Here is a 27,500-nt window from a genome sequence, read left to right on the forward strand (position 1 = left end):
ATGTCGCCAAGGACAACAACAAAAGAAGCGACGACGAAAAAGATAACAGGAACAAGAGCCTCGGCACAATTCGTCAAAAGGGCTCCGTTTCCTACGCTATCTAACGAACGCTATTTAACGGCTATTGGCGTTATGACGGTCCAGGCAAACACCGTTATTAGCGTTGTTAATATCATCACCAAACGCGTTGTTTCGGTGGGTCATGGGACCAGAGGTGGGCCATTGGTGGGTGGGGGTGACCCAATTTTAACTTTTATTAGCTGGAATGACATTTATCGAAGATAAAAGGTAATTGTTCTATCCACGTTCTATTATTTGTCATTTTAAAGTAATTTGTTATTATGTGAATTGCGGAGTATTTGGTATTTGCTGGTGTTTTGTTGATACAATGTTTATTTATCAAGGGATTAATCAAAGGCATACAACCTAATAAGGCTGAATTATATTATTGGAAAGTTAAAGCTTTCCAGGAAGTCATCACCTAAGACTTGCTTTTAATTATTGCTCTTAGATTCAAGAGATGAACAAATTCGACAAAATAATTGAAAGACAAAAGAAACTATAAACGAATTGGTATCTTTTGTCATAAATAATTTATAAGATTTCGGGCAACGAAAACAAAAAAAAATTTTTGTAGATATGATCATTTGCAGCTGATAATTGTACTAATAGCTTCAGTAGCAACGTAAAAAACCACAAAGGGCAATAATAATAATAATAATAATAATAATAATAATAATAATAATAATAATAAGGTCCCTATAGTCATTTTACCACAACCTTTGGTTTTCTTTCGCAGGATTCAGCTCCGACTCGCTATTGGGTAAGACAGGCGATCCATCTTCTCTTGGTTTATCGCGGAAGAAGAAGAAAAAGAGAAGACACAGGTGAGAACGGCGTATATAACTGCCAACTTTATTAGTTTATACATATATATATGTTTATACATATATATATATACATATATATACATGTATGTATATGTATATATACATATATATGTGTATATATTTAAATATAGTATATATATATGTGTGTGTGTGTGTGTATATATTACCTATGATAATTTTGTCATTATTCTGTGCATTTAGTTCCGACTGTTTCTTTATACATTTTACGTAATGATTCCATAACAGACTATATTGCTTAAATGTTGTTTAGGCAAGTTTTTTCTGCTTCAAATGTTATCCTATTTGGTTTATTCCTATTGCTGTCTTTTCGATCAGTATCCTCTTATTTTTCAATGCCCTTTTTATAATAATTTTCCCCATCATGCAATAGTGTAATGCAATTATCCACTTTGTAATGTTGTTAAGAGCTGCTAATGTTAATCCACATAAATATTCCACCCAAAAATGATTTGATTTTTCTTGCCAACTAAGCCGTTTGCAAAGGTCATTACTCTTTTCTTAATACGTTAGTTACTTTTCTACTTATTTTGAAAATTGCAGAAAACGCAGCAAATGGGTCTGCTCCGTCCTATCCTACTTTCGGTAATTAGTTTCCTTTTCTTTGTCATCCTTTCTTCTGCGTAACTATCCACTCTTACACAACATGGTGATATGCTTTTCCTGCTCCTCTCCAGCTAAGTACTGCGAATACAAAGGAAAAAAATGGAGAGGGGGGAAAATTAAGGGAGAAAGATTTTTTAAAATATAAAATGAAGTAATTAAAGGAGGAAAAGGAAAACAAAAAGTGTCTTCACACGTTGACACGGACCTGCTTTCGATCCGGCACTAAGAGATGATCGTTATAATGTTACCGTTTGGTTTTTGCCTTTTTTCCTTTTGCTATTTTCAGATTTTCTGCGGTCTCGGACATTTTTGAGCCAATGCATTATGTGAGAAGAAATGGAATATTTCCGCCGCCAGGCATGGTCTTTGAGAGACGCGGCTTTACATCTGTGGTCTGGTTTAGCTATCTTTTATAACTAACTAAAATTCTGCCACTAAAGTCCTGTCGAAAGTGTTCCTCATGCAAGGTCTAAAGAAATCACCCACCCTCTTAGTCAAAGCTGACTTAGCCTAGCCAGTGGCATAACCATTCTAAGATCTGTTACTAATCATTGCTGGTTCCAAATTGCTGACAATATTTCAGAATTCTGTTCTCAGTTCTCAAAGTCCTACAAACCGTTGAGCCTCTTGACATTCTTTCCAGATATAGCATTTTCCTCTCCGTTTTCTTCTTGTCAGCATTATCTACAGAGGAAAATGCAAACAAGTGATTAAACTAACTTGCATGACAACTTGAAGGTATGAAGTAAAGGTTAAATCCTCGAAAAACAGAGTTAATTGTAAAGTATCACTTCTTAATATCACTTTCTCCGACTGTTAAGAATTAGATAATTAAATTTTAATAAGTCTACGGTTATTAAACTTCAGTTTTCAATCAAGAATTTTGCGATTTTCGAAATCTGTCTCGCTGTGGCTACATAATGCTCTTACAAGACTTTTTTGCCTATGTTTGAAATTATCAACTAATTTTCAATTCTATCTTCTTTTCTGTGGTGCTTCTATATCTGCTCGTGTTTTTATATATTCAGCTGATTGACCAACCAGCAATAATTTATGAGCATATACCTATCTTTTCAATAACGCAGATTGCAGCAGCGATATTTTGGAATGAAAAAAGGAGGCTACCAGCCTCGTAATACGGCCATTCCGAGGCATCGTCCGACAGCAATAACATCAGAGTGTATCTCCTTTGGCTTGTCCATCTGCTCAAATGGGCCGAGAGATGCGGGGAGGCATGTATAAATCGACATCCGACGGAGGAGTAATAAGTTAGATGGGGCTTTGAATACTGTTTGATGGATGGCAAAACCCACCAATTTCTACTGCCTTATAGAATTGCCGGTAGCTGAGGAGGAGGAGGAGGAGGAGGAGGAGGAGGAGGAGGAGGAGGAGGAGGAGGAGGAGGAGGAGAGAGGAGAAGGGAGAGGACGAGGAGTATAGGAAGTTAGGGAGCTGGCGGGGCCCCGAGGTTGGGTACACCAAGGGCTTCTTCCTGCTGGCGACGACGAAGGACTGAAGTGAAAACTTGAGAAATGTTTTCTGAAGAGACGATATTCCGGCGAAGGGCGCATCTTCTTAAAGGGGTTTTCTTGGAATGGGGGAGCTTTCTTTGCTTGTTCGTTGATCTACATTTCGTTTATTTATAACTCGATTCCACTGTCGGTTATTTAAACTACATTCTTTACCTCGCTCTGTTGAAAATGTTTCTGTCTTCATTCAGCTACAATAATCGATTACTTAATCCGGTGAAGCTATTGTAATGTGTCTGCCAGGTACTCTATTTTAATTGATAACTGGATTTTATTATTAAGCTGTTTGACACATTAGTGAGTCAGTTTATGATTTTATTTACTGATTCGCATTTTGATAGTTATTATTCATTGCAATTTGTTCTCGAAATTATGTGACCTAGTGCTGCTGTGTTGTGAGTACGCTATGTCTATGACTTTCTTATGGAATTTGCATAACGGAAACTATTTTCTTTATCTCACGTCTTCGAAAATAATAATAATAATAATAATAATAATAATAATAATAATAATAATAATAATAATAATAATAATAAGTATTCTCTTTCTTTCTCCAATTCTCTCCTTTTCCTGTGATTTTAACCCCTAAAGCTATGGTCCCCACTTGTTTTTAAGGAATCCGAAACGCACGCTGTCAAAGTACTTTTCCTTTATGCAGGTTTGGCATGTTGGGTGACAAGTACGATATCTCCTATGATTATTTATTTATTATTTGCCTATTTATTTATGAAATAATTGTACTTTATGCAAGCACAGTGAAAAGCAATTCATAGCGAAGAATAACTGTGAAAATGTTCCCAAGGCATCCGAACTGCTACTCTCACTGTAAAAGGGAAAGAAAGCAGAAGCCAAATACAATTCACCTCAAGCTAAAGAAGCGTTGATGGCCGAACACCAAGTCTCAGCAACAACGACATTGTTGAATTAACCAGAATTAGGTAGTAATTATTTATTTTCAGTAATGCGAACGCGTTTGAAGACTCACCGATGCATGATATGAGTATAAAATGTGGAAGAGTCTTGCACGAGCAATACTGTATTAAGTAATACATCCAATGAATACAATGAAAACAAAAACAAAAGAAATAGCAAAATGGAGTGAGTAATAAATGAACTTTTTCTCCACCAAAATTTTGTAATTTCAGTGAAGCGTTTGCGTTTTGTGTTTAAATATAGATATGCTTTAGCTTGTCAGAAACTGGTATCATATAACAAATCCTTCCCCATGAGTTCGATACAATCTGCGCCTTACTGGGTACAGGGGTCAACTTTATGAAAAATAATCCCTTCGGTTTTTTCATTTGGAACTTATTAACGAATTTACCGGAAGGATATTAATGCTCCCTCTATATAATTTTATGTTTTCTATTTTCCTCCCTGCCTATATATATATATATGTGTGTGTGTGTGTATATATATATGTATATGTATATATATATATATATATATATATATATATATATATATATATATATATATATATATATATATATATATATATATATATATATAACCTACATTGATATTTTTGTGCATAAATTTGTGGCTTTTTGTATGTGTGTGTATATATATGTGTTTGAGTATTATATATATGCCTAAATATATATATATATATATATATATATATATATATATATATATATATATATATATATATATATATATATATATGTGTGTGTATGCATGTTTGAGTTTTTGCATGCATAAACGTGGTGCACGTGTGTCTACTTCCAAAAGCAATAAATACAGGATATGAGTACAGGATACCGCTCGTCGTTCGATCAGTCAAGTTTAGCAACGTTATGTCATATCGCTGTGTGAATGGGTAATTACTTTGCTTCTTGGGTAATCACCAAGGAAGCCATAGGCTGACAGCACATGAGCCTCTTGATTATTTATGGGACAGAATATGGGCTAGCAACTTCATTCCATAAATCAAAACCGGAAGGGCAAACCCCGGCTTTGCCCTTGTAAGGGAAAGAAGTGTTTGGTGAGAAACTTTTATTCCAAAGATGAAATACGAGTAGCATGAGAGACTATAAAATATGGGTAATAGGCGATCGCAGAGGTAGGAATTCTTCACATAGCCCTTTTCTGTTTTACTATATTTGACTATTTTTATCTATTTTTCAATTACTTTGAATTAATTTCCTTCCCTCGTCTGCTCCATCTAATCCGACCCCAGCTGAGGTAAGTCGCGTGAGTCGTTAAACATGATTTTTGGGAAGTAGTTTAACGATGTAAGACCGTTGTATGCTGTGAAATCTTAATAGAAAAAATCCTCGAAATCATTTAGCACCCTCTATTCTTATAGATTATTTTATTTCTTATCATCTGTTTTGTTATGTATGTGCTGATTAGAACTTATTTAGAACTGGACCCCGGTACTGGTTCATGGGTGTTAACCCATATGTATCCACCTACTATCCATTTCAGGGACCGCGAGTTATCGTTTTTCTCAAATATCTTTCAAACTAATTATTTGATCGAAATGATGCTTTGACACAGTATACAAGACGCCTCCCGCTAAGTTTTTGTAATATAGTGCATTTTCAATTGGTTTTGGCTAAGGCGTTTATTCTTGACTTATATGGTGTTGCCAAGCATCCCCAAACTATGCATTCGAACGTCCTTTATAACCATCCCGTCCCTCCCTCTCCCTTCCCCTCCTCATCCCTCCCTCAACCCACTTTCCTGGCCTCCCCATCTCCGCCCCCCTCCTTTCCCGTTCTATAGGGGATAGCGGACGGTCGATTACATAGATTAGTCCTGCTGACTCATGCGACTTTGCCTTTAAAAGTCAAACTAACAAAATCTGACAATGCACTGAATTACCAAAAATTAACGGGAGGTGTCTTGTACACTGTGTCAAAGAACCATTTTGATCAAGTAATTAGTTTGAAAGATATTTGAGAAAACAATGACCCGCTGTCCCTACTCCGAGGTGTTAGTACTAAACATGGCGGAAGCTCCTTGGGACGCCGTGTTTAGTACCAACCCCTCGGGGGTCAAAGTATTATATACAACCATTTCTATATTGTGTGGGCGACAAATTATATTAGTAAACGATATCTTCTTGAGTTCACTCTGGACTTTGACAAAGGTGGATACTGGATACACACCGCATTAATACCTGGTTCATGTTGTGGTGGGTAGAATTTATCGTGCATGGTAACCCTTCATACCAGTAAAGGAACCTCTAAACCTCTCTGACGGGGAAAAGTCAAATCTAAACACACGCCTGGGCCCAGGTTTAGAGCAGGAAATTCACGTCATTCCTTACATGTAAAAAGGTGAAATTATCTTCTAATAAAACCAATGCAGTCGCAACCAGCAATAAGAAAAACAAGTAAAAATGCGCCGAAGTTTCTTTGGCGCAATCGAGTTTTCTGTACATCGTATAATCAAGGCCACCGAAAAGAGGTCTATCTTTCGGTGGTCTCGATATAATGCTGTATGAGCAACGGCCCATGAAACTTTAACCACGGCCCGGTGGTAGCCTGGACTATATCGTTGCCAGATGCACGATTACGGTTAACTTTAATAACCTTAAATAAAATAAAAACTACTGAGGCTAGAGGACCGCAATTTGGTTTGTTTGATAACTGGAGGGTGGATGATCAACATACCAATTTGCAGCCCTCTAGCCTCAGTAGTTTTTAAGATTTGAGGGGGGGACGGAGAAAACTAAAAATCTTGCAGTTTCAATGGCAAGTTTCCGCTATTAAAGTAAAAGAAGTGAAAAAAATTATAAAAAATTTCCTGCACACACACTGTTGGCATTTTCAGAAGCGTCCTGTGTTGAGAGGGAAGAAATCCTCATTTCGAGCCCTTGTATAATAAATGTAATAATTAGACAAAATATCATTATCTGACCTTTTGAGCTGGCTGCAGAATGAATTTAACTAATGATATTATCTCCTTCTAGAAATGTTTTCGGTTTGTGTTCTGTTCATATAGCGTCTTTTTTTTCTGCTAACTCTATCTGGCATTAATCATTTCCATTTTATTTCTCTGCACATACGTCGTGGGTATCTTTCTTGCGATAACATTTTGAACTGAAATCACAGTCTTTTTAATGAGTTATGAATTCCACTTCAATTCTAGCCCGATCCTGTGCCTGCTAGACAACTGTGTATCAGTCTTTCGTGAGACAAGCGGCTAGTCAACAGAAACGGCAAAATTTCCTCTTACCAATTTTGAGCTTGACTGAGCGCGTCTTCGTGTAAGTGTGTGTGTGTGTGCATGAGTGCGCGTGCTCGTCGACCGCCGGTAAAAGCTATGATTGCTGCTCGTCATACCGGGCTGCTGCAGCAATTTGCTTAAAAGTGGCATTCATAAATATTGAAGGACGCCGATGGAAGAGGAGGCGGATGACGACGCGAAATTCGGAGGAGGAGGAGGAGGAGAAGAAGGATAAGGAGGAGGAAGAGGGAGAGAAGAAGGAATGAAACAGGAAAGTGAGGAGTGAAACAGGAGAAGAAGCGAAAAGAAAGGAGTCCCTTAAGAGGAGAATCGAACAGATTCTTCAACCATTTGTTTCACAAGAGGTCTTAAGCTTGGGTGGAATGAAATAAAACCTTTTGCCCCGGCTAAGCGAAGATGATTGCCTTCCTAAGAGAATATGTGAGAGAGAGAGAGAGAGAGAGAGAGAGAGAGAGAGAGAGAGAGAGAGAGAGAGAGAGAGAGAGAGAATGGACTTAGTCTTAGCGGATGCACTTACTTTCTTTTCCCCAGTAAATGACTTTGTCCTTAGAAAGTCTAAGGGATTAGCAAAATATCCAAGATAAGGAATCTCACAGAGAAATAAATATCTATTCGTTCTGTCTTTTGCTATCTTTTTACTCATTGTGATGAGATGAGTATATTACTAATAGTATTCCACTCCAGACTACGGCATCCTAATCAATGACCGTGAAACAACAGTTAAATTTGTGTCGGCGAACGTAAAGGGAGAGTGCAGTTCATATTCTCTGGTTAAAAAAAGTAGAAAAAGTTAATAATAAAAATCAGGTATAAAGCAAATGATCTCTGAAAAGTCATCCAGTGCAGCGACGTAAGCTATTGATTATTTAATGACGTCATCCCCAATGATCAAACCTGTGGCCTGTCTTATAGGTGCACTTGTGTGTCAGTTTATCTAGGCTCAATAATTTTCAAATTTTTTATCTCAAGTGGCAGAATCTTTGTATGTCTACAGATATACAGCTCTTAATTGAGGTGCAGAGAAGACATATGAATCAGTATATTTTAATAATGAGAAATCAGGTTTTTAAAGGAACACACCTTTCCATTAAGTATGGAAATGACTGAGAATGGGTGCAGCCCTGTGTCGGTGGAGAATATTTCAGAGTTGTTGAATGCAGAAGATAGAAGATAGGCAGATACTAGACTGGCAAAAAAAGGAAATTGATTAATAGTAGAAAATTGTCTTGTAATTCTGATAAACATTCAAGTCACAATTTTTCTCATTAAAATATAACCTCTACAACGCTCGACTGCTCATCCTATGACTGCAACTGGTTGATTGATTTGTGGCTATTAAAACTGGCGTGACAATAGTGGCTGCAACTGACATTCATATCAGCCTTATGGATTTTACTTGTAATTTTCATGGCTGCAGTCATTCTATAATTACAACTGAGTCTTCCTTTTCTTCCCGGTCTGTTAATCTGCCCATTATTCCTTTTATCTCAGCAATTCTTGGTGTCACCAACGAGACACCATCTGAAAATTTGTGCCTTTGCTACAAATCCCAAAGTTTGTTTCTTTATTTGAGTCATTTCACAATCATCGATTAAGGAAAAGTGCGTTGGGCACAATATATATCTCCGGTGAACATCTCGCGAAAAATGACTATCGAAATAAAAAAAAGAATATTCTTCTTCTTTGGTGAAATCAGAGATCTACGATACGCTTTACAATTTTAAGAGTGCGCTTAAAACTCGGAAATGAACGTGAAGTTAATGACACATGCATAATTTTCCGAACACCCAAGAGTAAGGGTAATTCAGCTCACGTTTTAAATGTATAAAGAAAACACTCGTGAAAATAACATCCATTCTACTTGGTATATTTTAATCGTTCTGTTGTCTATATCATAGGACTTTCTTTCGGGGATGTGTTTATGGGGAAGTTAGATCCTTCAGCCCATTCATCTCGCAACCTCCTTCGAGGGAGATGCCTCCCCCGCCCCCTTTTCTCTCGTCTCTACCCCTCCTGGTGAAGCTGCGACACCCATTGTCAAACTTTTGGCGACAATTAAGACGTACAAGAGAGTCAGGGGTTAATAAGACGACCAACTGTGTCTCCGTCTTTGATGAGACTTCTTCCCAACTGTGATTAACTCTGCAGAACAATTATAAAGTCACACACAAGGTCGGCTCACATAGGGCACCCTTGCTCCTTCTAAGAAGTGGAGGAGGAGGAGGAGGAGGAGGAGGAAAGAGGAGGAGGAGGTGGTGGTGGTGGTGGGGTGGTAGCAGTGATGGAAGAATTGTAAGCGGAGTGGGAGTGCTAGAAGGAGAGGCAAGTGGAAGCAGTGGTAGAGGAGGAGTTTGCAGAAGAGGGAGAGAAGTTGATAGGGGAGGGATAGAAGAGGCAAACAGAAATGCTAGATTTTGGGGGGAAACCAATAGAGAGCAGGGGCTGCCCTAATGGCAGAGAGTGCATTTCATTCAAGAAAACTGTTTCCGTTAAAGGTGAACAGAACAGCAGAAGCAGCTATTTAGAATAAAATAAAGGAAAATAAGATACTGCCTCAGTTTGTGTCAGCCGGACGAATGTATTACAGATGGATCATTTGCTGGAGAGAAAAGAAATTGGTACTAAAAATCTTTAGTAGGGAAGGAAAAATTTTCTTTATTTTGTTTTGTATCAGCAATATATACACACACTAATACTGGCATATACACGCATTATGCGAAAAAGATATTTGTATGCAATAATACGGCCATAAACTGTAATGCCTATGAAATCTTTTCAATCTTTTTCTTATCTCTACTAATTTTTCATGACTTCTGCAAATATTTTTCCGTTCTCTTTATATATCTTTCAATGTCAGAACTTCGAGTTCAAGTGGCTTAGAATAGAGGCGGCCACCGGGTTGAAAGCGATAGCGAATCCTCTCCAGAACCAAGGGAGGGAAACAGGAAATATTCAGTGACAATTTAGCATTTCCAAGAAAATCCTTCTTGAATTTCAGCATAACATGAATTGAAGCCGGCAAGGCAAACAGACATTAGGATTCCTTACCTTTCCCTCAAATCCTCATTAGCGGCACTTTTAAGCTTCTACCTGAGGTTTCTCATGCTACTTTATATCTCCATTTTTTAGAAATAAAATATTTACGTTCCCACCGGCTCAAGCCCAGTTAGAATTATTTGCTATTCAGGAATCTGCCTGCTTTCCCTTCTAAACTAAGCTATTTCCTTAATAACCCAAGCTTACATAGAGAATAACTCTTTTCGGTGCTGAACCTGCAAGTAATTAAGAATATGACACCATTATTAAGATATTGATCTAAGCAGTACATCAGCAAAGAAGACAATTCTCAAAACTTTTCTAAATGCAGCCTAGCCAACCATTACGGATGAGTTCAGGGTAAAGCTCTGTTTTTTTTTTCACTCATTTCTCTGTAAGGTGTATTATAAAAGTTTACTCAACTCATGTTTTATCTAAGAATTGTTGTCTATGAAATTCTCTTAGTTTTTTTTTATTTGATACAAGCTTTTTAGGACCAGTTGAAACTCTTTCCCAAACTCCTGCCACTCTTGCTTACATAGCCTGTTTTCTTTATTGATTTTGGTTTAAATTCCAGTACGAAACGTGAACACGAACACATAACTCATCAACATAAAATCTTTAAAATTAGTGGATGAGTCTTAAACTTTTTCTTTTTAACATATTGATAATGTCTTTTGAAGAATTACGAGGGATCCTTTGCTGTTACTGTACACAAAGATGTATCAAGAACTCACTCTGAATCAGACACATTGTCAGTCAGATTCTTACTTGCGTTTTCTGGTCCTTATTAGAGTCCTTGGTTGTATCGCAGGCGTATTGAATAGCAGTCTTGACTGATTCTACTTGTGTCCGAAAAAGTTAAATTCTTTTGTAGCTTCCCGGATCTCCATTTCTTAACAATTATCTTTCCATAATTACATTTAACAGGTTCAAGAGAGCATGCAATTGCAATCAATTACACTCCAGTTTGCGCTTGAGAAATCTGTTTCAAACAGAGATCATGTTCATAACTGAGTAAAATGACTACGTACTTATTCCAAATTTAGTTAATGTCATTTTTATCTTGTGTTCATAATTATTTTCTTACTATATTCATAACGAGTGTTGAGAGAGCTTTGGTACATCAGCTGTTCTAAGCTCTGCCTCTGCCGTTACTTATATTTTTTTCACAGCTAGAAATCGTTGTACCTCCTAGTTTTGGAGGAGAAAGTTATCAGACCTTAACAGGGAGTCAATATACATCTACGTCTGCCATCCAATTTCCATTGAAGTTATCTCTTGCTCTCTCTTCTTCCTCTCCATATTATGGCCCTCCGATATCTGCTACTTCTTCTTACTCACATTCCTCTTCTTTTCCAATCATGTTTCGCATTCTCATTTCAATTGCTTTCTCTTATTTTTCTTTCCTATTTCTTTATCTCCCTTTTTTTATCATCTCCATTCCATCAGCTGTTTTTGTTAATTATTTGACCCTTTCCACTTTTTCCCTAGTCTCAGATCATCAACTTCCTCCTTTACCTTATCTTTGGCCCTCTTTGCTCCTATCAACACCTACTTTACCTCGCCTTCCTCCTTCTACACATCCTCCTCCTCCATTCTTCATCTTCCTTCTCCTCCTCCTTCTCTCCCTTCTCCTTCCCCCCAACAACCCATGCCTTCCCCTCCCCCCTCCTCCATCTCAACCGCTACGTACCCCTTTCCACAGTCTTTGGTGACTTCTGTAAAGACATTCAAGTCGCGCTTCTTCTTCTTCCTTTTTTACCATTTTTTTCTTCTCACTGGATCGTTTGAAGTCTGGAGATTGAAACAAGCCTTTAGTATGATTAAACATTGATTACTGATTTCCAATTTGAGCAATCCAGCGTCTTTTGTTTCGTCCGCGAGAGAGAGGAAAAAAGCGAGAGAGAGAGAGAGAGAGAGAGAGAGAGAGTGTGTCCCCGGGACACCTTGGAACGGTGTAGGGAAGGGGAAGGGGAATGGGGAACGGGAGGGAACGATTGTTAAGAGAAGGAAGAACCGAGAAAAAAGTAACGTCTTCCGAATGCATTTCTTTCAACGAATTTATTTCATTTACATATTATCTGCAATTAAAAGACGATTTGAATGTTTCAATTTACTTTTGACGGAGTCATCATATGCTCTAATTTATTCTCTTACACAATTTCTGCAATTAATAAATATCATACGATTAAAAGGGCACGTGCGTACACGGATTCTCATTGGCCGGAGACGCTGGAAAAAGGCAAATCTTGCAACCAATTATATCGCCCAGCGCGAAACCAGCGACCAATCAGCGTCGGCTTGATCAAAAACTTTGGAAAGCTGCAACGGATAGTGGTTTGAAGTGTTCGAAACAAGCTGCAAACAATAGAGTGGGGAAAGCGCACCGCCGTCGATTTTGTGTGGCTTCCATTAAATCTCCGTGGAAATGGACTATATTATCAATACAGCCCCGTTGTAATTGCCAGAAGTTCTTGGGTTTCATTCTGCGGCTATTCAGATCTGATGAATGACGTGTTATTAAATTTAGTCCCTAATATGGAATTTGGCTTTGTCATATAATGCCAAAAGAAATGGTCGGTTGGGTTTCTTAGCATCGGACTTAGTATATAAGATTATCTTTGAACAGAAATCTCATAAGAGAATCAGTGCGATTAGAACAGCTTATACTAGATACATGCCAGTTTCCGTTAAGAACCATTTATTTATTATAAAAATACACTATGTTTACATCAACGCTTGATCCCAAAGTCATAATGTGATGTGTAATGGGACCTTATTCTAGATGATGTGCGGTGTGAAGTATCTTAAATCAAAACAATGATGATTAATAATTGCTAATGAACATATCTGGGAGAGGACATTTTACAGAAAATTTTGTACTTACTTAAGTCTAGTAAGCAACCAACCTTTCAAGGAATCCCGTGACGTCACACCCAATGGATGGATATTTTTTATTTGATTAGATTTGATAAATCTTAACATTGTTGGATGAAGAAGGAACGATTTGCTATTCGGAATAACAAAAAAAGTTACGTTGGGGTCCATGTATTCGAATCATTTGCAAAAGTCATTTGAGAGAGAGAGAGAGAGAGAGAGAGAGAGAGAGAGAGAGAGAGAGAGAGAGAGAGAGTTGAAATGTAAACATTTTTCCTTATAGTTATGCTACTAATAGAATAATATTTATCATGAAATATACTACTCAAAAACAAAAAAAATTAAACTGCTTTTTTCGAGGAAAAAAAATATGATCGACATCTCTCTCTCTCTCTCTCTCTCTCTCTCTCTCTCTCTCTCTCTCTCTCTCTCTCTCCAATTATCCTGATTTGCCATCATCGACATGTGTATCTTTTGCAGGACCATCTTCACATCCTATCAGTTGGAGGAATTAGAGAAAGCATTCAAGGACGCCCATTATCCGGATGTGTACGCTCGTGAGATGCTCTCGCTTAAACTTGATCTCCCCGAGGACAGAATACAGGTAGGTTGTATAAATCCATACATGCATATATATATATATATATATATATATATATATATATATAAAGTATAAAATATATACGTATATGTACATATATACATATATATATATATATATATATATATATATATATATATATATATATATATATATATATATATATATATATATACGTGTTAATAGTATATATAGGTCATGCAGCATCCAGGATGCATTTTGATAAATGCAGAAACACACACATATAAATATATATATATATATATATATATATATATATATATATACATATAGTTTATATATATGTGTATATATATATATATATATATATATATATATATATATATATATATATATATATATACATATACATATATATATAATATATATATATATATATATATATATATATATCACAAACACGGATTTGCGTATGTAACGAAAAGTACATGGGTATCAGAAATAGTTGATGATGTTAATGGTGATAACACGGAAGAGGGGAAAATAGTAAGGGATTACAGTCCAAGATTGACAGAAGACGCCTTAGGACGCGACGACATAAGTAGATTCAGTAAAAGTAGTGGGAGAGAAGGATAGCGACTATTAAGTCCAGGAAATAACACAAGATCATACGTTTCTCGTTCGGTGTATGGGACACCGAGGTGTGTAAAAGAAAGGGTTATTCATGTCCAGCATTTCCAAACAGTTGAAACGAGCCATATGAGAAGAACCAAGAAAAACGCAGAATCATTATAATGAGAGACACATGACAGCGTTGGGATCTAAGAACTAAATTTCTACGAGAGAAACAAACAGAATGATATAAGAAATGTCAATGGGTGAAAGGGAAGCTCATTTCTGAAGTGCCAGGGAACCCTGGCGTCGTCACTGAATCATGATTCAGTGTTTTTGCAATGAGAAGGAAATTGTCAAGTGGCAAAAATATGAGCCACCATAAAATGGGGCAACGAATGAGAAAAGCTTAAATGCAAAATGAGGGTCACCATCATAAAGTGAGACTTCCATGCAAATCGTTGCGCAGCCTTTGGCTGTAAGGAAGAAATGTCCCGGCGACAAAAATATGAAGCGATATCAGAAGCGTCGTCAGATCAGAATGCACTCCATTATTTTTTCCATCTTTTAAGGGAACAGCAGATTAAGCAAGTATTTGACAGCCGTCTGAAATACTGTAGCTAAATCCACGTCTACCTAAGGGGATAATTCTGCGAATAATTCTGCCTTTACTCGCTTTCATTCGGAGGGTTTGTAATCAAATGCTCGATCGAAAGGGGGTTCGCCAGAGATTAAAGAAATAGGATTCTGATACTTTCTCCTGCTAGAGTTTTACGTCCTCCTATAAAACAAATATAAATAAAACGCACTCGATAACTGGTTTAGAATCCCTGAATCTGCTGGGCTAATGTCTTTTTACAGAGCAGGGAGGTGGGGCATAAACCCAAGGAAATATGTGCGGTGTTTGAGTCAGTGATCACTTGCCAGATATACCGCTGTGCATCTCTGTTTTGCATCGAAGGAACATATCCATTTGAATAAAAAAGGAAAGAGAGAGAGAGAGAGAGAGAGAGAGACTCACAAACTTCGATCTACAGGACTCCATTACACACCTTAATCATTTTCTTTCTTTCGCTCATTCTTTCACTCCCCTTCTTTTGCAGAGCCCTGATAGTGCAGGCAGGATCTTGCTCTTGGTCGTAGAGATGTAACTTCTTCTTCTCTTCTCTCTCTCTCTCTCTCTCTCTCTCTCTCTCTCTCTCTGTCTTCCCCTTTGCATCTCTCTCTCTCTCTCTCTCTCTCTCTCTCTCTCTCTCTCTCTCCCCTCGTGCGTTGCAGATATTAGACCTAACATAGCTTACGGAGGCAGTAACAGCGAGGGAAAATATTGCAACCCACCAGAGTCAGACTGTCAACAACCTGATCGGTGCGCGCTTAGATGAGCAACTTGAATGCTAGTTGGGCAATCTGAATTCGCCATTCCCCAGAGGTGAAGTTTCAAATGCGCTTATGTACGTTCTGTCGTCGGGGGATATTGCCAATAATGGTTGCATATGAAAGGGGTGGAAAGGCAATGCCAGTAGCAATATTGACCATTCACCAGGGCCAGTCGTCGTGAGGCTTGATGGGCGCGCGCCCTCTCGGCGGTGTGTTGGTGTATAGAGGTCGTACGTTGCCTGTTTGAAAGAACTTGCTATTGGAATTTAGTAGCGTTTCTCCAGGGGAGTTGGAGGGAGGTGGTGGCGGTGGTAGTAGAGGAGGAAGAAGAAGAGATGGTCCTGGTGCTGTTAGCGAATAGGTATTTAGTGGATGGCGTTCGGGGACTTTATTAAAGCAGTATTTAGCTGTGGAGATGCACTCATTCGCCCCCCGCCCTCTCCCCTTCCTCCCACTCCACTCCTTCCCTTCCCTCTTCTAGTGAAACTCACTACTTTGGTCGCCCAGGCATTACTTGCAGCTCTTCAGATGGAGGAGGGAAGTTTGTCTGTTTATTAGAATGTGTCAGTGTCTACGTAATTTTTTCAATCTTAAGTAAATATGAGCGTGAGAAATATGCAGGAATCCTATTGTAAAAGTAACCAGAGATAAAGTCAGCAACTGCACGTAATGATCTTAACAGAATCATTTCTGCATCATTACGAAGGGCAGCGGGCTCCATCATCCATTCCTTACCGAATGAAGAGCAAGGTAGTCGCAGTGTAAAACAAATGGGTTGGAAATTAACGAACCAGAAAAAAAAGAAGAAGCATCGAGGCCGTATTTAAAGGTTGATGACCAAATACCCTGCGAGGCGAAGAGAGGGAACAGGCCCATATACACAAGACAACGTTATGAAGGAGCGAAAAACAAGACCCCTCCCCTTCCCCAATTCCCCCCTCCCCGCTCCATTTGTCCTTTATTTGTTTCTGATGGAGTAATACTCGCAGTTCCAACAACTAAGAAACAAAACGACCGACTGTTCTTCTCTCTCTCTCTCTCTCTCTCTCTCTCTCTCTCTCTCTCTCTCTCTCTCTCTCTCTTTTCCCTTACTTTCTTTTTTCTTTTGGGCAAATGGAAATCCTGTCACAGTGGCACCAAGTTTATGGTACCGTGGTCTTCGTCCCTTGCTTTCTCTACTGATGCTGCTGTTGTTTACTCTGTCGCTCTCTGCTCCGTCGTTCCCTGAGTCTGTCTGTGCGCTCACGGAAACTTGCATATGAATTCCTCACATTTTGTGCCTCTCTCTCTCTCTCTCTCTCTCTCTCTCTCTCTCTCTCTCTCTCACACACTAAATGGGCATGGTAATTGTGTCTGGTGATGCATGAGTTTGTCTAACGACGATCTGTCCCTGTCTCTTTATCTATCTATTTTTCTATCTATAAATTATGTCTATCTATCTATCTATCTATCTATCTATCTATCTATCTATCTATCTATCTATCCACGTTTAAAGGAGGCGGGTCCAGAAAGTGTTACACTTGTGATTCTCAGCTTATACTTTGCGATGAAGTTTACACCTCCTTGCTCATTTCTGCTTGGCTGCGAATTACAACAGTCGACCAACTGCCTGGTATATGATTGACTGTTTACGTCAAACGAAGAATGATGGACATTCACAGAACGTCATCATATTAGTCGGTCCGCGTCCAGGATTCTAACTTGGGTTTTCTTGCTTTTAAAGTGAGCATGCTACCGTTACATCACAAAGCCCTTACATACACACACACACACACATACATAGATATATCTACACACACACATATATATATATATATAATTTAATATATACATACATATTTATGTATATATATACATACATATGTATGTGTATATATATATATATACATATATATATATATATATATATATATATATATATATATATATATATATATATATATATATATATATATATATATATATATATATATATAATTTTCCCTGCTCATCATTTGCCAACGTGTTTATGCATGCATAATTTATCTAGTGATTTCAGCGTTTGTTTTCGTTTTGGATAATTTTTAAAACATTTTTGTATCTCTGGTTCATCTTTTTTCCTTATGTCTCGTTCTTTATTAATATCTATGTCTGTCTGTCTGTCTTTCTGCCTGGCTCTCTCTCTCTCTCTCTCTCTCTCTCTCTCTCTCTCTCTCTCTATCATCTGACCGACGTCCAACCCTAAATTTCCATTTATTATTTTTCTTCCGCGTGATCGTCCTCTCTCTCGGTCCCCTCTTTATCGCCACCCTTATTTCAATTTTCTCTCCCTCTCTCCTGATAATGGCTGTTTTTGTTAATCTATTAATCCGTCTATTCATTAATATAAACGCCAAAAGGGTGTTTTGGTTTTCAAGATGTTAAAAAAGGAGAGAGAGAGAGAGAGAGAGAGAGAGAGAGAGAGAGAGAGAGAGAGAGAAGATAAAAAAAAACAGTATTTAAGCGGATCGGGTCATCCCCATTCCTGGAAGAAACGGTTCTTGGATTCGCTCTCCTTCCCTTTTCCCTTTTAAAGAACAGAGAACTTTATGACGAATGATGCATGTTTAAATGCTGCGGTAAGGATTTTATGTATCCTCTCTCTCTCTCTCATTTAATGTATGTCTGCTCTGAATATTCCTCTCTCTGTCTAAGCATCGCAAGGGCGTGAAGTAATTCTCTCTCAGCTTATATTTGTTCTGACTGTTTCAGTTTTCAGTCAGGCTAAATATCTTAAAGGTTTCTCTCTCTCTCTCTCTCTCTCTCTCTCTCTCTCTCTCTCTCTCTCTCTCTCTCTCTCTCTCTTAAAGTTTGTTCTGACTATTTCCGAATACCTAAATATCTGACTGTCTTTCCGTCTTGGTTTGAATATCTGATTTTGTCTGTCGGTCCCCCTTGGCGTTTCCGCTTCTCTCTCTCTGTTTATTGCTACCTCTGCTTTTTCCTCATCACTATCTTAGTCTTAATACGGTTTTACTTGAGGCTTTGGACAACTGTTGCTCAGAGTAACTTAAATTGCTTTGTACAGCTTACGAGCTTATGACAGACTTCCCTTTAAGCGCGAAGAATTAATGTAATACGCCGCTAGAAGAGGTTATCATTTATTTTGCCTATGATATCATAATGATTTGTCATGCTTATTATCATTTTTCATTTGGTAGTTATTTACATTTTGTTTTTTGTTTTTGTTATGTAACAAATTTATTAATATTCATATTAGGGGGAAGGTTTAAAGCTGTTTTGGTCCGTTGTTGTTGTTTTGGAGTTGTCTGCACTGTGGTCGCTTTCGTCCTTCCAACTTTCAGCCAAGTTCCCCCAATGTTTATACACATCAAAGAATATCACACTTTCCTTTCACATCCAAAAACAAGAATATCACACTTTCCTTTCACTTCCAAAGACAAGAGTATCACACTTTCCTTTCGCATCCATTCATATCATTCTGCTTCTACACCTAACAATCTATTAACCGCATCATCCAACTATTTTATTGCTACTGGACTACCACCTCTACTACTACCACCACTACTACTGCTATTAGTAGTAGTAGTAATAGTAGTAGCAGTAGTGCTACTTCTGCTACTAATACATATCAAGCCCTGACGTCCCTGGTGTCCATCTATTTACAAAATATGGTCTCCAGTCGACAGTTTCCTAAAACTTTACTTCACAATGGCCCTCGAAATGAGTTGTGTCCTACTGCCTCTCACTCCAAATATTCACAACGCCAATTTGATTCCAAATCAAGACCTCCTCCAGGCCCAAGGGGTGGGTGAGGGTGGGGGTTGGTTATGGCAAACTTATGTATGGCTGGTGAAATTCTGCTGTCCAGGTTAGAATACTTCTGTTATAATTTTGGAAAGTACGACAAAATAGAGAATTCGGATTACCACTGGTCTATTTGTCAGTTACTCTCTGTTTTTTTAATTATCATTATTATTTATTATTATTATTATTATTATTATTATTATTATTATTATTATTATTATTATTATTATTATTATTATTATTACCGGTACCATTTTATGATACCATTTATGTTGAGATTTTCCCTAAATAATGAGAACTCAGACAAAAAAAAAAAACCTTTCGAAAGTTTATTGGTCAGGGGAAAAAACACTGTTAGAACTATAAAAATATCTGAAAATTGTCTTTAGTATTCATTATTTGCCTCTAAAACAAAAGGAATTTTGTATAATTCTCTTCACTCCCTAAGACCCTGTAATCAAGTGGCCTATATATCTTAAATTTAGATATATCTTGTAAGATTTCAGTTACATGTACTTAGAAGTCACAGTCAACACTTGTCTGCTTTTTGTAGCAACCAGAAGAAATGACATATTAATCATTGCCTGTTAAGCAACCTTTAGAGGTGAAATACTCGCCAGCTCGTTATTTTAACACCATCCAACCGACCCAGGTATGAATTTAGTCGATCTGCCTCAAAAGGCAATGCTGTTCGAATATTCGGAATGAAAACCGTTGCCACGATTGAATGAATAGATCGTGAATCTAAGCTGCCAAAACTTTCATTTATTAGTTTCAAGATTTGGCGTCATGGAGAGGATTTGCTGAAATTGTCACAGATCTGAAGAGATTTTGCTTCTGGAGGAGCCTACAATATATCAGAATAATGAACCCAAATTCTCAGTATCAAGCACATTCCGTCAGGCACAACTGAAATTGGGATACACAACACCTTAGAGTTTCGTAACTCTAAACTGTCCCCTGCTTTTTTTTAATTTCCTTTTTTCCTAGAATCAAAATAATTTCATTTTAACTTATTACATTCTTAGAATGTTTTTTTTCCTATCATTATAAAAAAACAGAATCGAGATAAGATGGAATACTTAGGTCTACTTACAGCTGACAAAGAAGATCGGTGTTAGATCCAACCACGTTAAAAAGTTAAGTATGTTAGTTTTCCAGAACACTGAGCTGATTAACAGCTCTCCTGGGGGTGGCCCGAAGGATTAGACTTATTTTACATGGCTCAGAACCAATTGTAAAAACGGGACGTACAGTTTATTGTGGAATCCGAACCACATTATAGCGAGAAATGAATTTCTATCACCAGAAATAAATTCCTCCAACTCTTCATCAACCGGCCGGGGAATTGAACTCCGGCCCATCGAGTGACAGCCAGCAGCTCTACCGACTCACCCAACGAAGAGCTAGATCCAACCACGAAATTTCTTAAATGAATGAATAAAGATAATGGTAACCAACATGAATGTTGTTAAACAGAAATGGGACAATGGAAAATCAGTACCGTTATATTCATTCTGAGTTTGTACAATTTTTCGTAAGGAAGATACGTTAATATATATTCTGCAAAGTTGCACGAGTCTTTCTTCAGGGAGTGAATATTCTCATTAATGCGGAATCTAAAGAATGAAATCCTTTATACCTCGAGGTCATATTATCTCACTTTATGTGTGTGTGTGTGTGTGTGTGTGGGTGTGTATGGGTGGGTGGGCGTATTGTGTGTCTGTGTGTGCGTGTAGGTGTGGGAGAGTGGGTGTATTGTGTGTGTGTGCATGTCTTGGTGTTTTTATTAGCTGCAATGTCCTTTTAACACCTCGATTTGTTCATGCTTTTCGGCTATGTTTGTCACTGCGAAGCCTTGCATCCAAAATGAAGATAAAATGAAGAAACCAGAGTTCCAGTGGCTATTAAAGATTCACAAAAAAGCACTCACACACAAACACACACACACAAACACACACACACACACAGATTGTGGTTCACTGCAGAAAAGTTCACCCCCTTTCTGTTTTCAGACTCTTTAATCATCCTCAGCTGCTACCATCCCGGGGAATGAGAAATAGTATCATCCCACAGAGAAGGACCAATATGACCAATTTAGTGTATGAATTTCCACGTTCACTAAGGGGCGATGAACCCTAGCAAACCACTGACATTAGATTCACTACCAGAGTTCATTAGAGACGTCTAAAATATAGAGACTAAAGCGCCATCCTCCACCACCTTGTAGAATATAGAATTTAGGCCAAATGCCAAGCACTGGGACCTGAAAGGTGCAACAGGAGTAAATCCTCGTAGTTGCACTGTGAATCAATTGTTAGGAGAGGTGGAAAGTTAGATGGAAGAAAGAGAATATGAACGGAGGTATAGTAGAAGGAATGAAAGTGGTTGCAGCTAGGGGCAGAAGGGGGCAAAGGACCTTAAGTAATGCCTACAGTGGACCGCATGAGGTGCACTGATGGCACTGTTCCCCCTACGGGATCCATCACCTAGTAAAAGTACACAATTGACGACTTGAAGGACCAGAACTTATAGTAGAAACTGACAGTATGTTTTGAGCCATGATGAAGATGGGTTCATTTTGATTCCAAGTACACAATTCCGAATTCGAAGGGAATTAGTATACCCGAGTTGAAACCAAATTATATCCCTCCTGATAGATTAGCGGGTAAATCAACAGTACACCTCTGGTCAAACCCAAAAGTCATAGGTTCGAATCCAGGCCGGGGCGGATGCACTTATCATACGTAATTCCATACGAGTGTAAGTTATTCCTAAGGTAAAGTGAATTCGCTATTAAAGGATATTTGTGGCTTAATATCGGAGAGTATAAGAAAACTGAGGTGTGATCGGTGAAAAAGCTGGCACGGTAGAGGTTTGATCTGGAATCTAAGGACAGACCTAAATTCGACACAAATATGTAGAGCAGAGACTAAATCAGATTATATATTTCTTATTAGATTAATGGATAAGTCAGTTGTCTATCTCTGTACAAAACCTAAAAGAGAAGGTTCGAATCCTGGTCGGGGACGATGAATGTATTATTTATAATTCTGTTTGGAAGTAAGTTATTCCCAAGGTGAAGTGAATTCGGAATTAAGGGGTATTTGTGGTTTAATATTTGAATGTGTAAAACAATAAAGTGCCGAATAGTGACAAATCTAAAACGAAATAGCCATGTTACAAAATTCTAAATACTGAATATGAATTCGACCGGAATATGTTGAGTAGAGTCGATATCAACTTTTATCTCTCTTGAAAACCAAATGGATAAGTCAACCATCTAACTCTGTATCAACCCCAAAATGCATAGGTTAGAATCCTGGTAGGGCAGTGATGCATAATTTCCCTTGGGTGTTAGTTATCTCTAAGGTAAAATGAACTCGATATTAATGGACATTTGTAGCTTAGTGTTTGATTATTACACACACACACAAACTCACACACACACACACACACACACACACACATATATATATATTATATATATATATATATATATATATATATATATATATATATATATATATATATATATGTGTGTGTGTGTGTGTGTGTGTGTGTGTGTGTGTGTGTGTGTATGTGTGTGTGTGTGTGTGTGTACGTATGTATATGTATATAAGAAAAAATGCCAATACACTGCGCAGCAGAGTAAAAAGCATTTTCATAATTGGACGTGTTCACATTTATAGATACATACAGTTACATAACCACACTTGAGACTTAAAATCCACTTTCAGACGATAGGCGCCATTTATTTTGGTTACCCAAAGGCAGTTTTGACGAGATTGCCTATTAACTCGGATCAGCAACATCCCAGCTAATAATGAGGCTAATTGTGGCGCCTATCCTCACCTCTCCCGTCACCCCATTCTTACCTTGAAGGACTGGGAGCAGGTATGGAGAGGTGTATGATATAAAGAATTTTCTTTCTAAATATCCTTCAGTCTTTTTCTTTGCAAAACAATAGATACGATTTTTGCTCCTTTTACTGAATGGGAATAGATGTCAGCATTCATATAGTTTCTGTATCCTATAAGGGATCATTTAACATGATTATGTCTGCCTGCGCATTTGAGCGTATCACTAAAGATGCCGGATTTTGTTTCATACCGTTTTAGTTTTTTAGAAGAGTTCATCCATATCATTTTCCTACTTTGTATTTTTACTTGTTTTACCCTTTTTATCTCCTGTTTTTTTTTTTTTTTTTGCCGGATGCGGTGTTTTTATGGTTGTCATTATTTGATCGAAAATGCCTTTAATTGTTGTATTTTTTTATCGCATTGTGACTTTTTTTACGAACCTTCTCTTTCTTCCTTCTTTAAGAATCCCTTCATGGTCTGTGAATTTATATATTGCGCTAGTGTTTTCTATTTATGATTCATTTTGCAGTTTTTCTTGTGTTGATTTACGTTGTATATTCATCATAGTTATCATTTTTCTGTTCGCGAAAATTCTCTCGAATTCTAGAAATAATGTGCTTGTGTTTCATAGCTGACAAATTTTACTTCCTGGATGTCGGCCTTCCGTGGTTGACCTTTCTCTACATAACATGTGACTCTTCTTTTGTGGTTTTAGGTTTTTTCACTTGGAGAGACTTTGAAGGGTAAAAAGGCCCTTAAAAAGGAAAAGTTTTTCAGTAAGATGTGTCGGGGAAGATTACAGCAAACTCTTGGGCTTTCTGGAACTCCTGTTTCCTTTTTTTTTTAATGTGAGTGGGGAAAAAGGTTACAGTAATGTACCAGGAAGTATTTGTAAGCAGACTGACCGTCTCACAGTTCATGTGCCAACTTCTTGTATAAAGAAACTTCCCGTTAAAGGAGTATCTTCGATGGCATGATCGGTTATCTTGACTTGAAAAAGAAGTGTGGCAACACCGATAGTTTCGGAAATTCTCTCGACTGCCCTCCGTCACAAACTCGTTTAGATCAGTCTCTCTGGTTACATGCCCATGTTGACTAGGTCTACCTTGAGTATGTGCTTGTTGCCAACGACTACTCCATTTCATATATCTTTACTATTATGAATAATATCCACAAAGTCCTTTTCATCATAAGGCTAAATTGTTTTCTTGGCTTCACTCAGCTCTCTGGAATACTTTTGTAATTTTAGACCTAATGATGACTTGCTGAGCGATTCTCTTCTTTTCATGACCTGCCAAATTTCGCATGGAATGTGCTTTTTCCATAACTAGAAGATTTTGTCTTATAGTTTACAGCTTTCTGACAATGGTGGTTCTCAGTTCTGCGTATACTTTGTGGATAATTCGGCACGTTAAACCTAGTTTGGTCCTATCTTCCAATGTGAGTGTCTCTTTCATCAATCAGTGTACAACTGTTTCAAATATAAAGGTTTTCTGCGTGCATTTTTGTCACATTTCTTCATACATAGAGCTTAGGATTAACCAATAATCTATATATATATATTAGGACCTAACTATGGACCATAGAAAGTCCTTCGTTTGGGCAATAATCCAAGCATATTTTCACTATGCAGTTTCTCTAGCCACACGTGGGGCTCATCCATTGCTCCATGATGTATCGAGTTTTCCCCACAAAGTACTAAGACGTCTCTTTTACCTTCCTCCTTAGCCGAGCTGAATCTAAGACCCGTTTTGTAGCAAATGCCACTGCTCTTATCTTTAACAAACATTTGGCTCAATTGAAAAGGCAGCGAATGTATTTTCTGAAGCATTTGAACCTAGTGATCAAGGGTTTTGACCAATGACTAATTCTCAGATTTAATGCTTTAGGGTTCATCTTTCGGTAACTCCAATCTTAAAAAGTTTCATCCGTCTCTATTCGTTCCTGTAAAAACAGATTAGCACCTCTTGTTTCCTGTTCATTATTGTTAATCTGGGATGCTGCGCTCTTTATCTTTATTTATTACTTGTCATCTGTTATTTATCAGATTCATTTACAAATCTGTATCGGCGTTTGCCGGCCACAGTTCGTATTCAAATATCCATTTACAGCAGCAAAGAGGTTGAATAGGAGGTCAATGCAGAACAAAATTCAGACCGACTAAAAAGAAAAAAAGGGGAATTCGTGGCGGTATAAGCCGAAGGCGAAAAAATTCCTTTTCGATTTGAAAAAAGCTAAAAAAGGGAAAAAACTGATTTCATTGCAAAAAAATAGAGCCTCATATACCAATAGAGGCCAAAGGTACGGCCATAGACGTCGACCGTAAAAGCGTAAAGCACACCGAAATACCTATCAACTATAACAATAACAATGTCGCTATTTCCAATAACATTTCAATACACCCGCGAATAACAACAACAAAAACAATAAACGTGGAAAATAGCAATTACATTCGGACTATCGGAGAACTAAAAAAAAACACACACACAACACACACACACAAACACACACAAAACTAAATAAAATAAAAAGAACCGACATCTCTCGTTGTCCAAATTTGGCACTCACACTCGAGTCCTCTTCCCTCCCTTTCCCCCACCCCCGTCCTCTCACCTCCGCCCCTCCACCCTTTACCCCCTGGCTGCGGCTACCGTTCCCTTGGCCCCCCTGCTGGCACACAAATAACTTAATTTACACTTTAAATTAAGAATTAAAGTCCATGGAAGCTGACAAAGAGCTGACTACAACTGCCTTAGGCACGGACGTCCCTCCGACGCGACAACGACAGGCTCCATCTCCTCCTCCTCTCCTCCTCCTCCTCCTCCTCCTCCTCCTCCTCCCTCCTCATCTTATTCTTCTCCTCCTCCTCATCATCCGCCTTTTCTTATTCATCTTCGTTATTTTTCGCCTTCTGCTTTTTTCCTAAGTATCATTCACCCTCTTCTATCTCCTTTTCCTCATTCCCTCTTTTATTTTCTCCCACCTCTTAGCAAAGTATGCTAATACGAATACTAAGAAATAACAAGAGAGAGAGAGAGAGAGAGAGAGAGAGAGAGAGAGAGAGAGAGAGAGAGAGAGAGAGAGAAGAGGTCATAGGATATTAGTCAGTAAAGTATTCAAAGTCACGCTCGAGTAGGGTCCCACTGAGAGTCCCTCCGGACAATAGCAAATCGCATGTCAGCAAATGAGCTGTACTTTCCGATATCTAACGCCTGTAGGTTTGGCTGTGTTTAGCTTTCTTCATAATGAATACATGGCCGTTTATTCTGCTTAACTGTGTTTCCCCAAATTCTTTCAGTCATTCCTTTTCTTCGGTATGAGCTTTGTGTGTCTTTGCTTTCACAGATCGAATTCTTTGAAGTACATTTTATCCTATAATCCCGTCACTAACGCTGGAAAGACTTGTCCCACATTCGTTTAGTCAAAACAAAGGGGAAAGCACATCTATACTTTCAATGTTCTATTATCAAATTATATAACAGATCTCATACCTTCTATCATCTATTTCTCCACGAAAATATTTTAGATTCTTCGTCTAAAACTTCTATTTTTGCCAAGTATCCAGAGAGATTGAAAAGCTAGGAAAGGCGAAGAAGCTTTGCAGAAGATATGGGACCAGAGAACACCAAGCTTAAAGGAATTGTTAGATTTATTTTTTTTAGGAGCAGAGTGGATGATCATAGCTAGAAATAAAAGTGTCAAGCCAAATAAATAATATATTTGTTGAAACACGATTATGACAACGAAGGATAGAGCAAGAAATTGAAATATTCAAAGGGAAATAAAAATGAAAAGAAAATTAGGAATGGTGAAAATTTTCACAGCTGGAAAATTTTAATATCAAGAAACAGAGGAAGCAAAAATGCTTGAAAAATATAATGGAAAGAGCTCTGAAAATCATTAACTTTCAAAAAGCAAGACGTACCTTACGGTTCAGAGTCAAGAATTACATGCCAAAAATATTGTGGTTCTTCGAGAAGTAAAGAAACAGTATTTGAAATTTGGGTTATCGGTGAAGGAACCCATCCACACTTGTTAAAGAGGAAGGCTATTCAAAAAATGTCTTTTCTTCAGAAGCTGATTTGGAAATCAAATAAAACAACAATATGTATATTCATATATATACACACACATG

At 37.8% G+C, this 27,500-nt stretch overlaps 1 protein-coding gene across 2 annotated transcripts in view; it reads left to right on the forward strand.

Annotated features, from left to right (window-relative positions):
* LOC136832971 (visual system homeobox 2-like) overlaps positions 1 to 27,500 on the forward strand; it is a 121,649-nt gene that overhangs the window by 45,027 nt on the left and 49,122 nt on the right. For both annotated transcript variants that reach the window (XM_067094631.1, XM_067094626.1), the window contains exons 2-3: positions 800 to 887; positions 13,646 to 13,769. In XM_067094631.1, coding sequence (XP_066950732.1) covers positions 800 to 887; positions 13,646 to 13,769 — 212 coding nt within the window. The remainder of the gene's footprint in view (positions 1 to 799; positions 888 to 13,645; positions 13,770 to 27,500) is intronic.

Source organism: Macrobrachium rosenbergii, chromosome 4, assembly GCF_040412425.1.
Source record: "Macrobrachium rosenbergii isolate ZJJX-2024 chromosome 4, ASM4041242v1, whole genome shotgun sequence".
Taxonomy (NCBI): Eukaryota; Metazoa; Arthropoda; class Malacostraca; order Decapoda; family Palaemonidae; genus Macrobrachium; species Macrobrachium rosenbergii.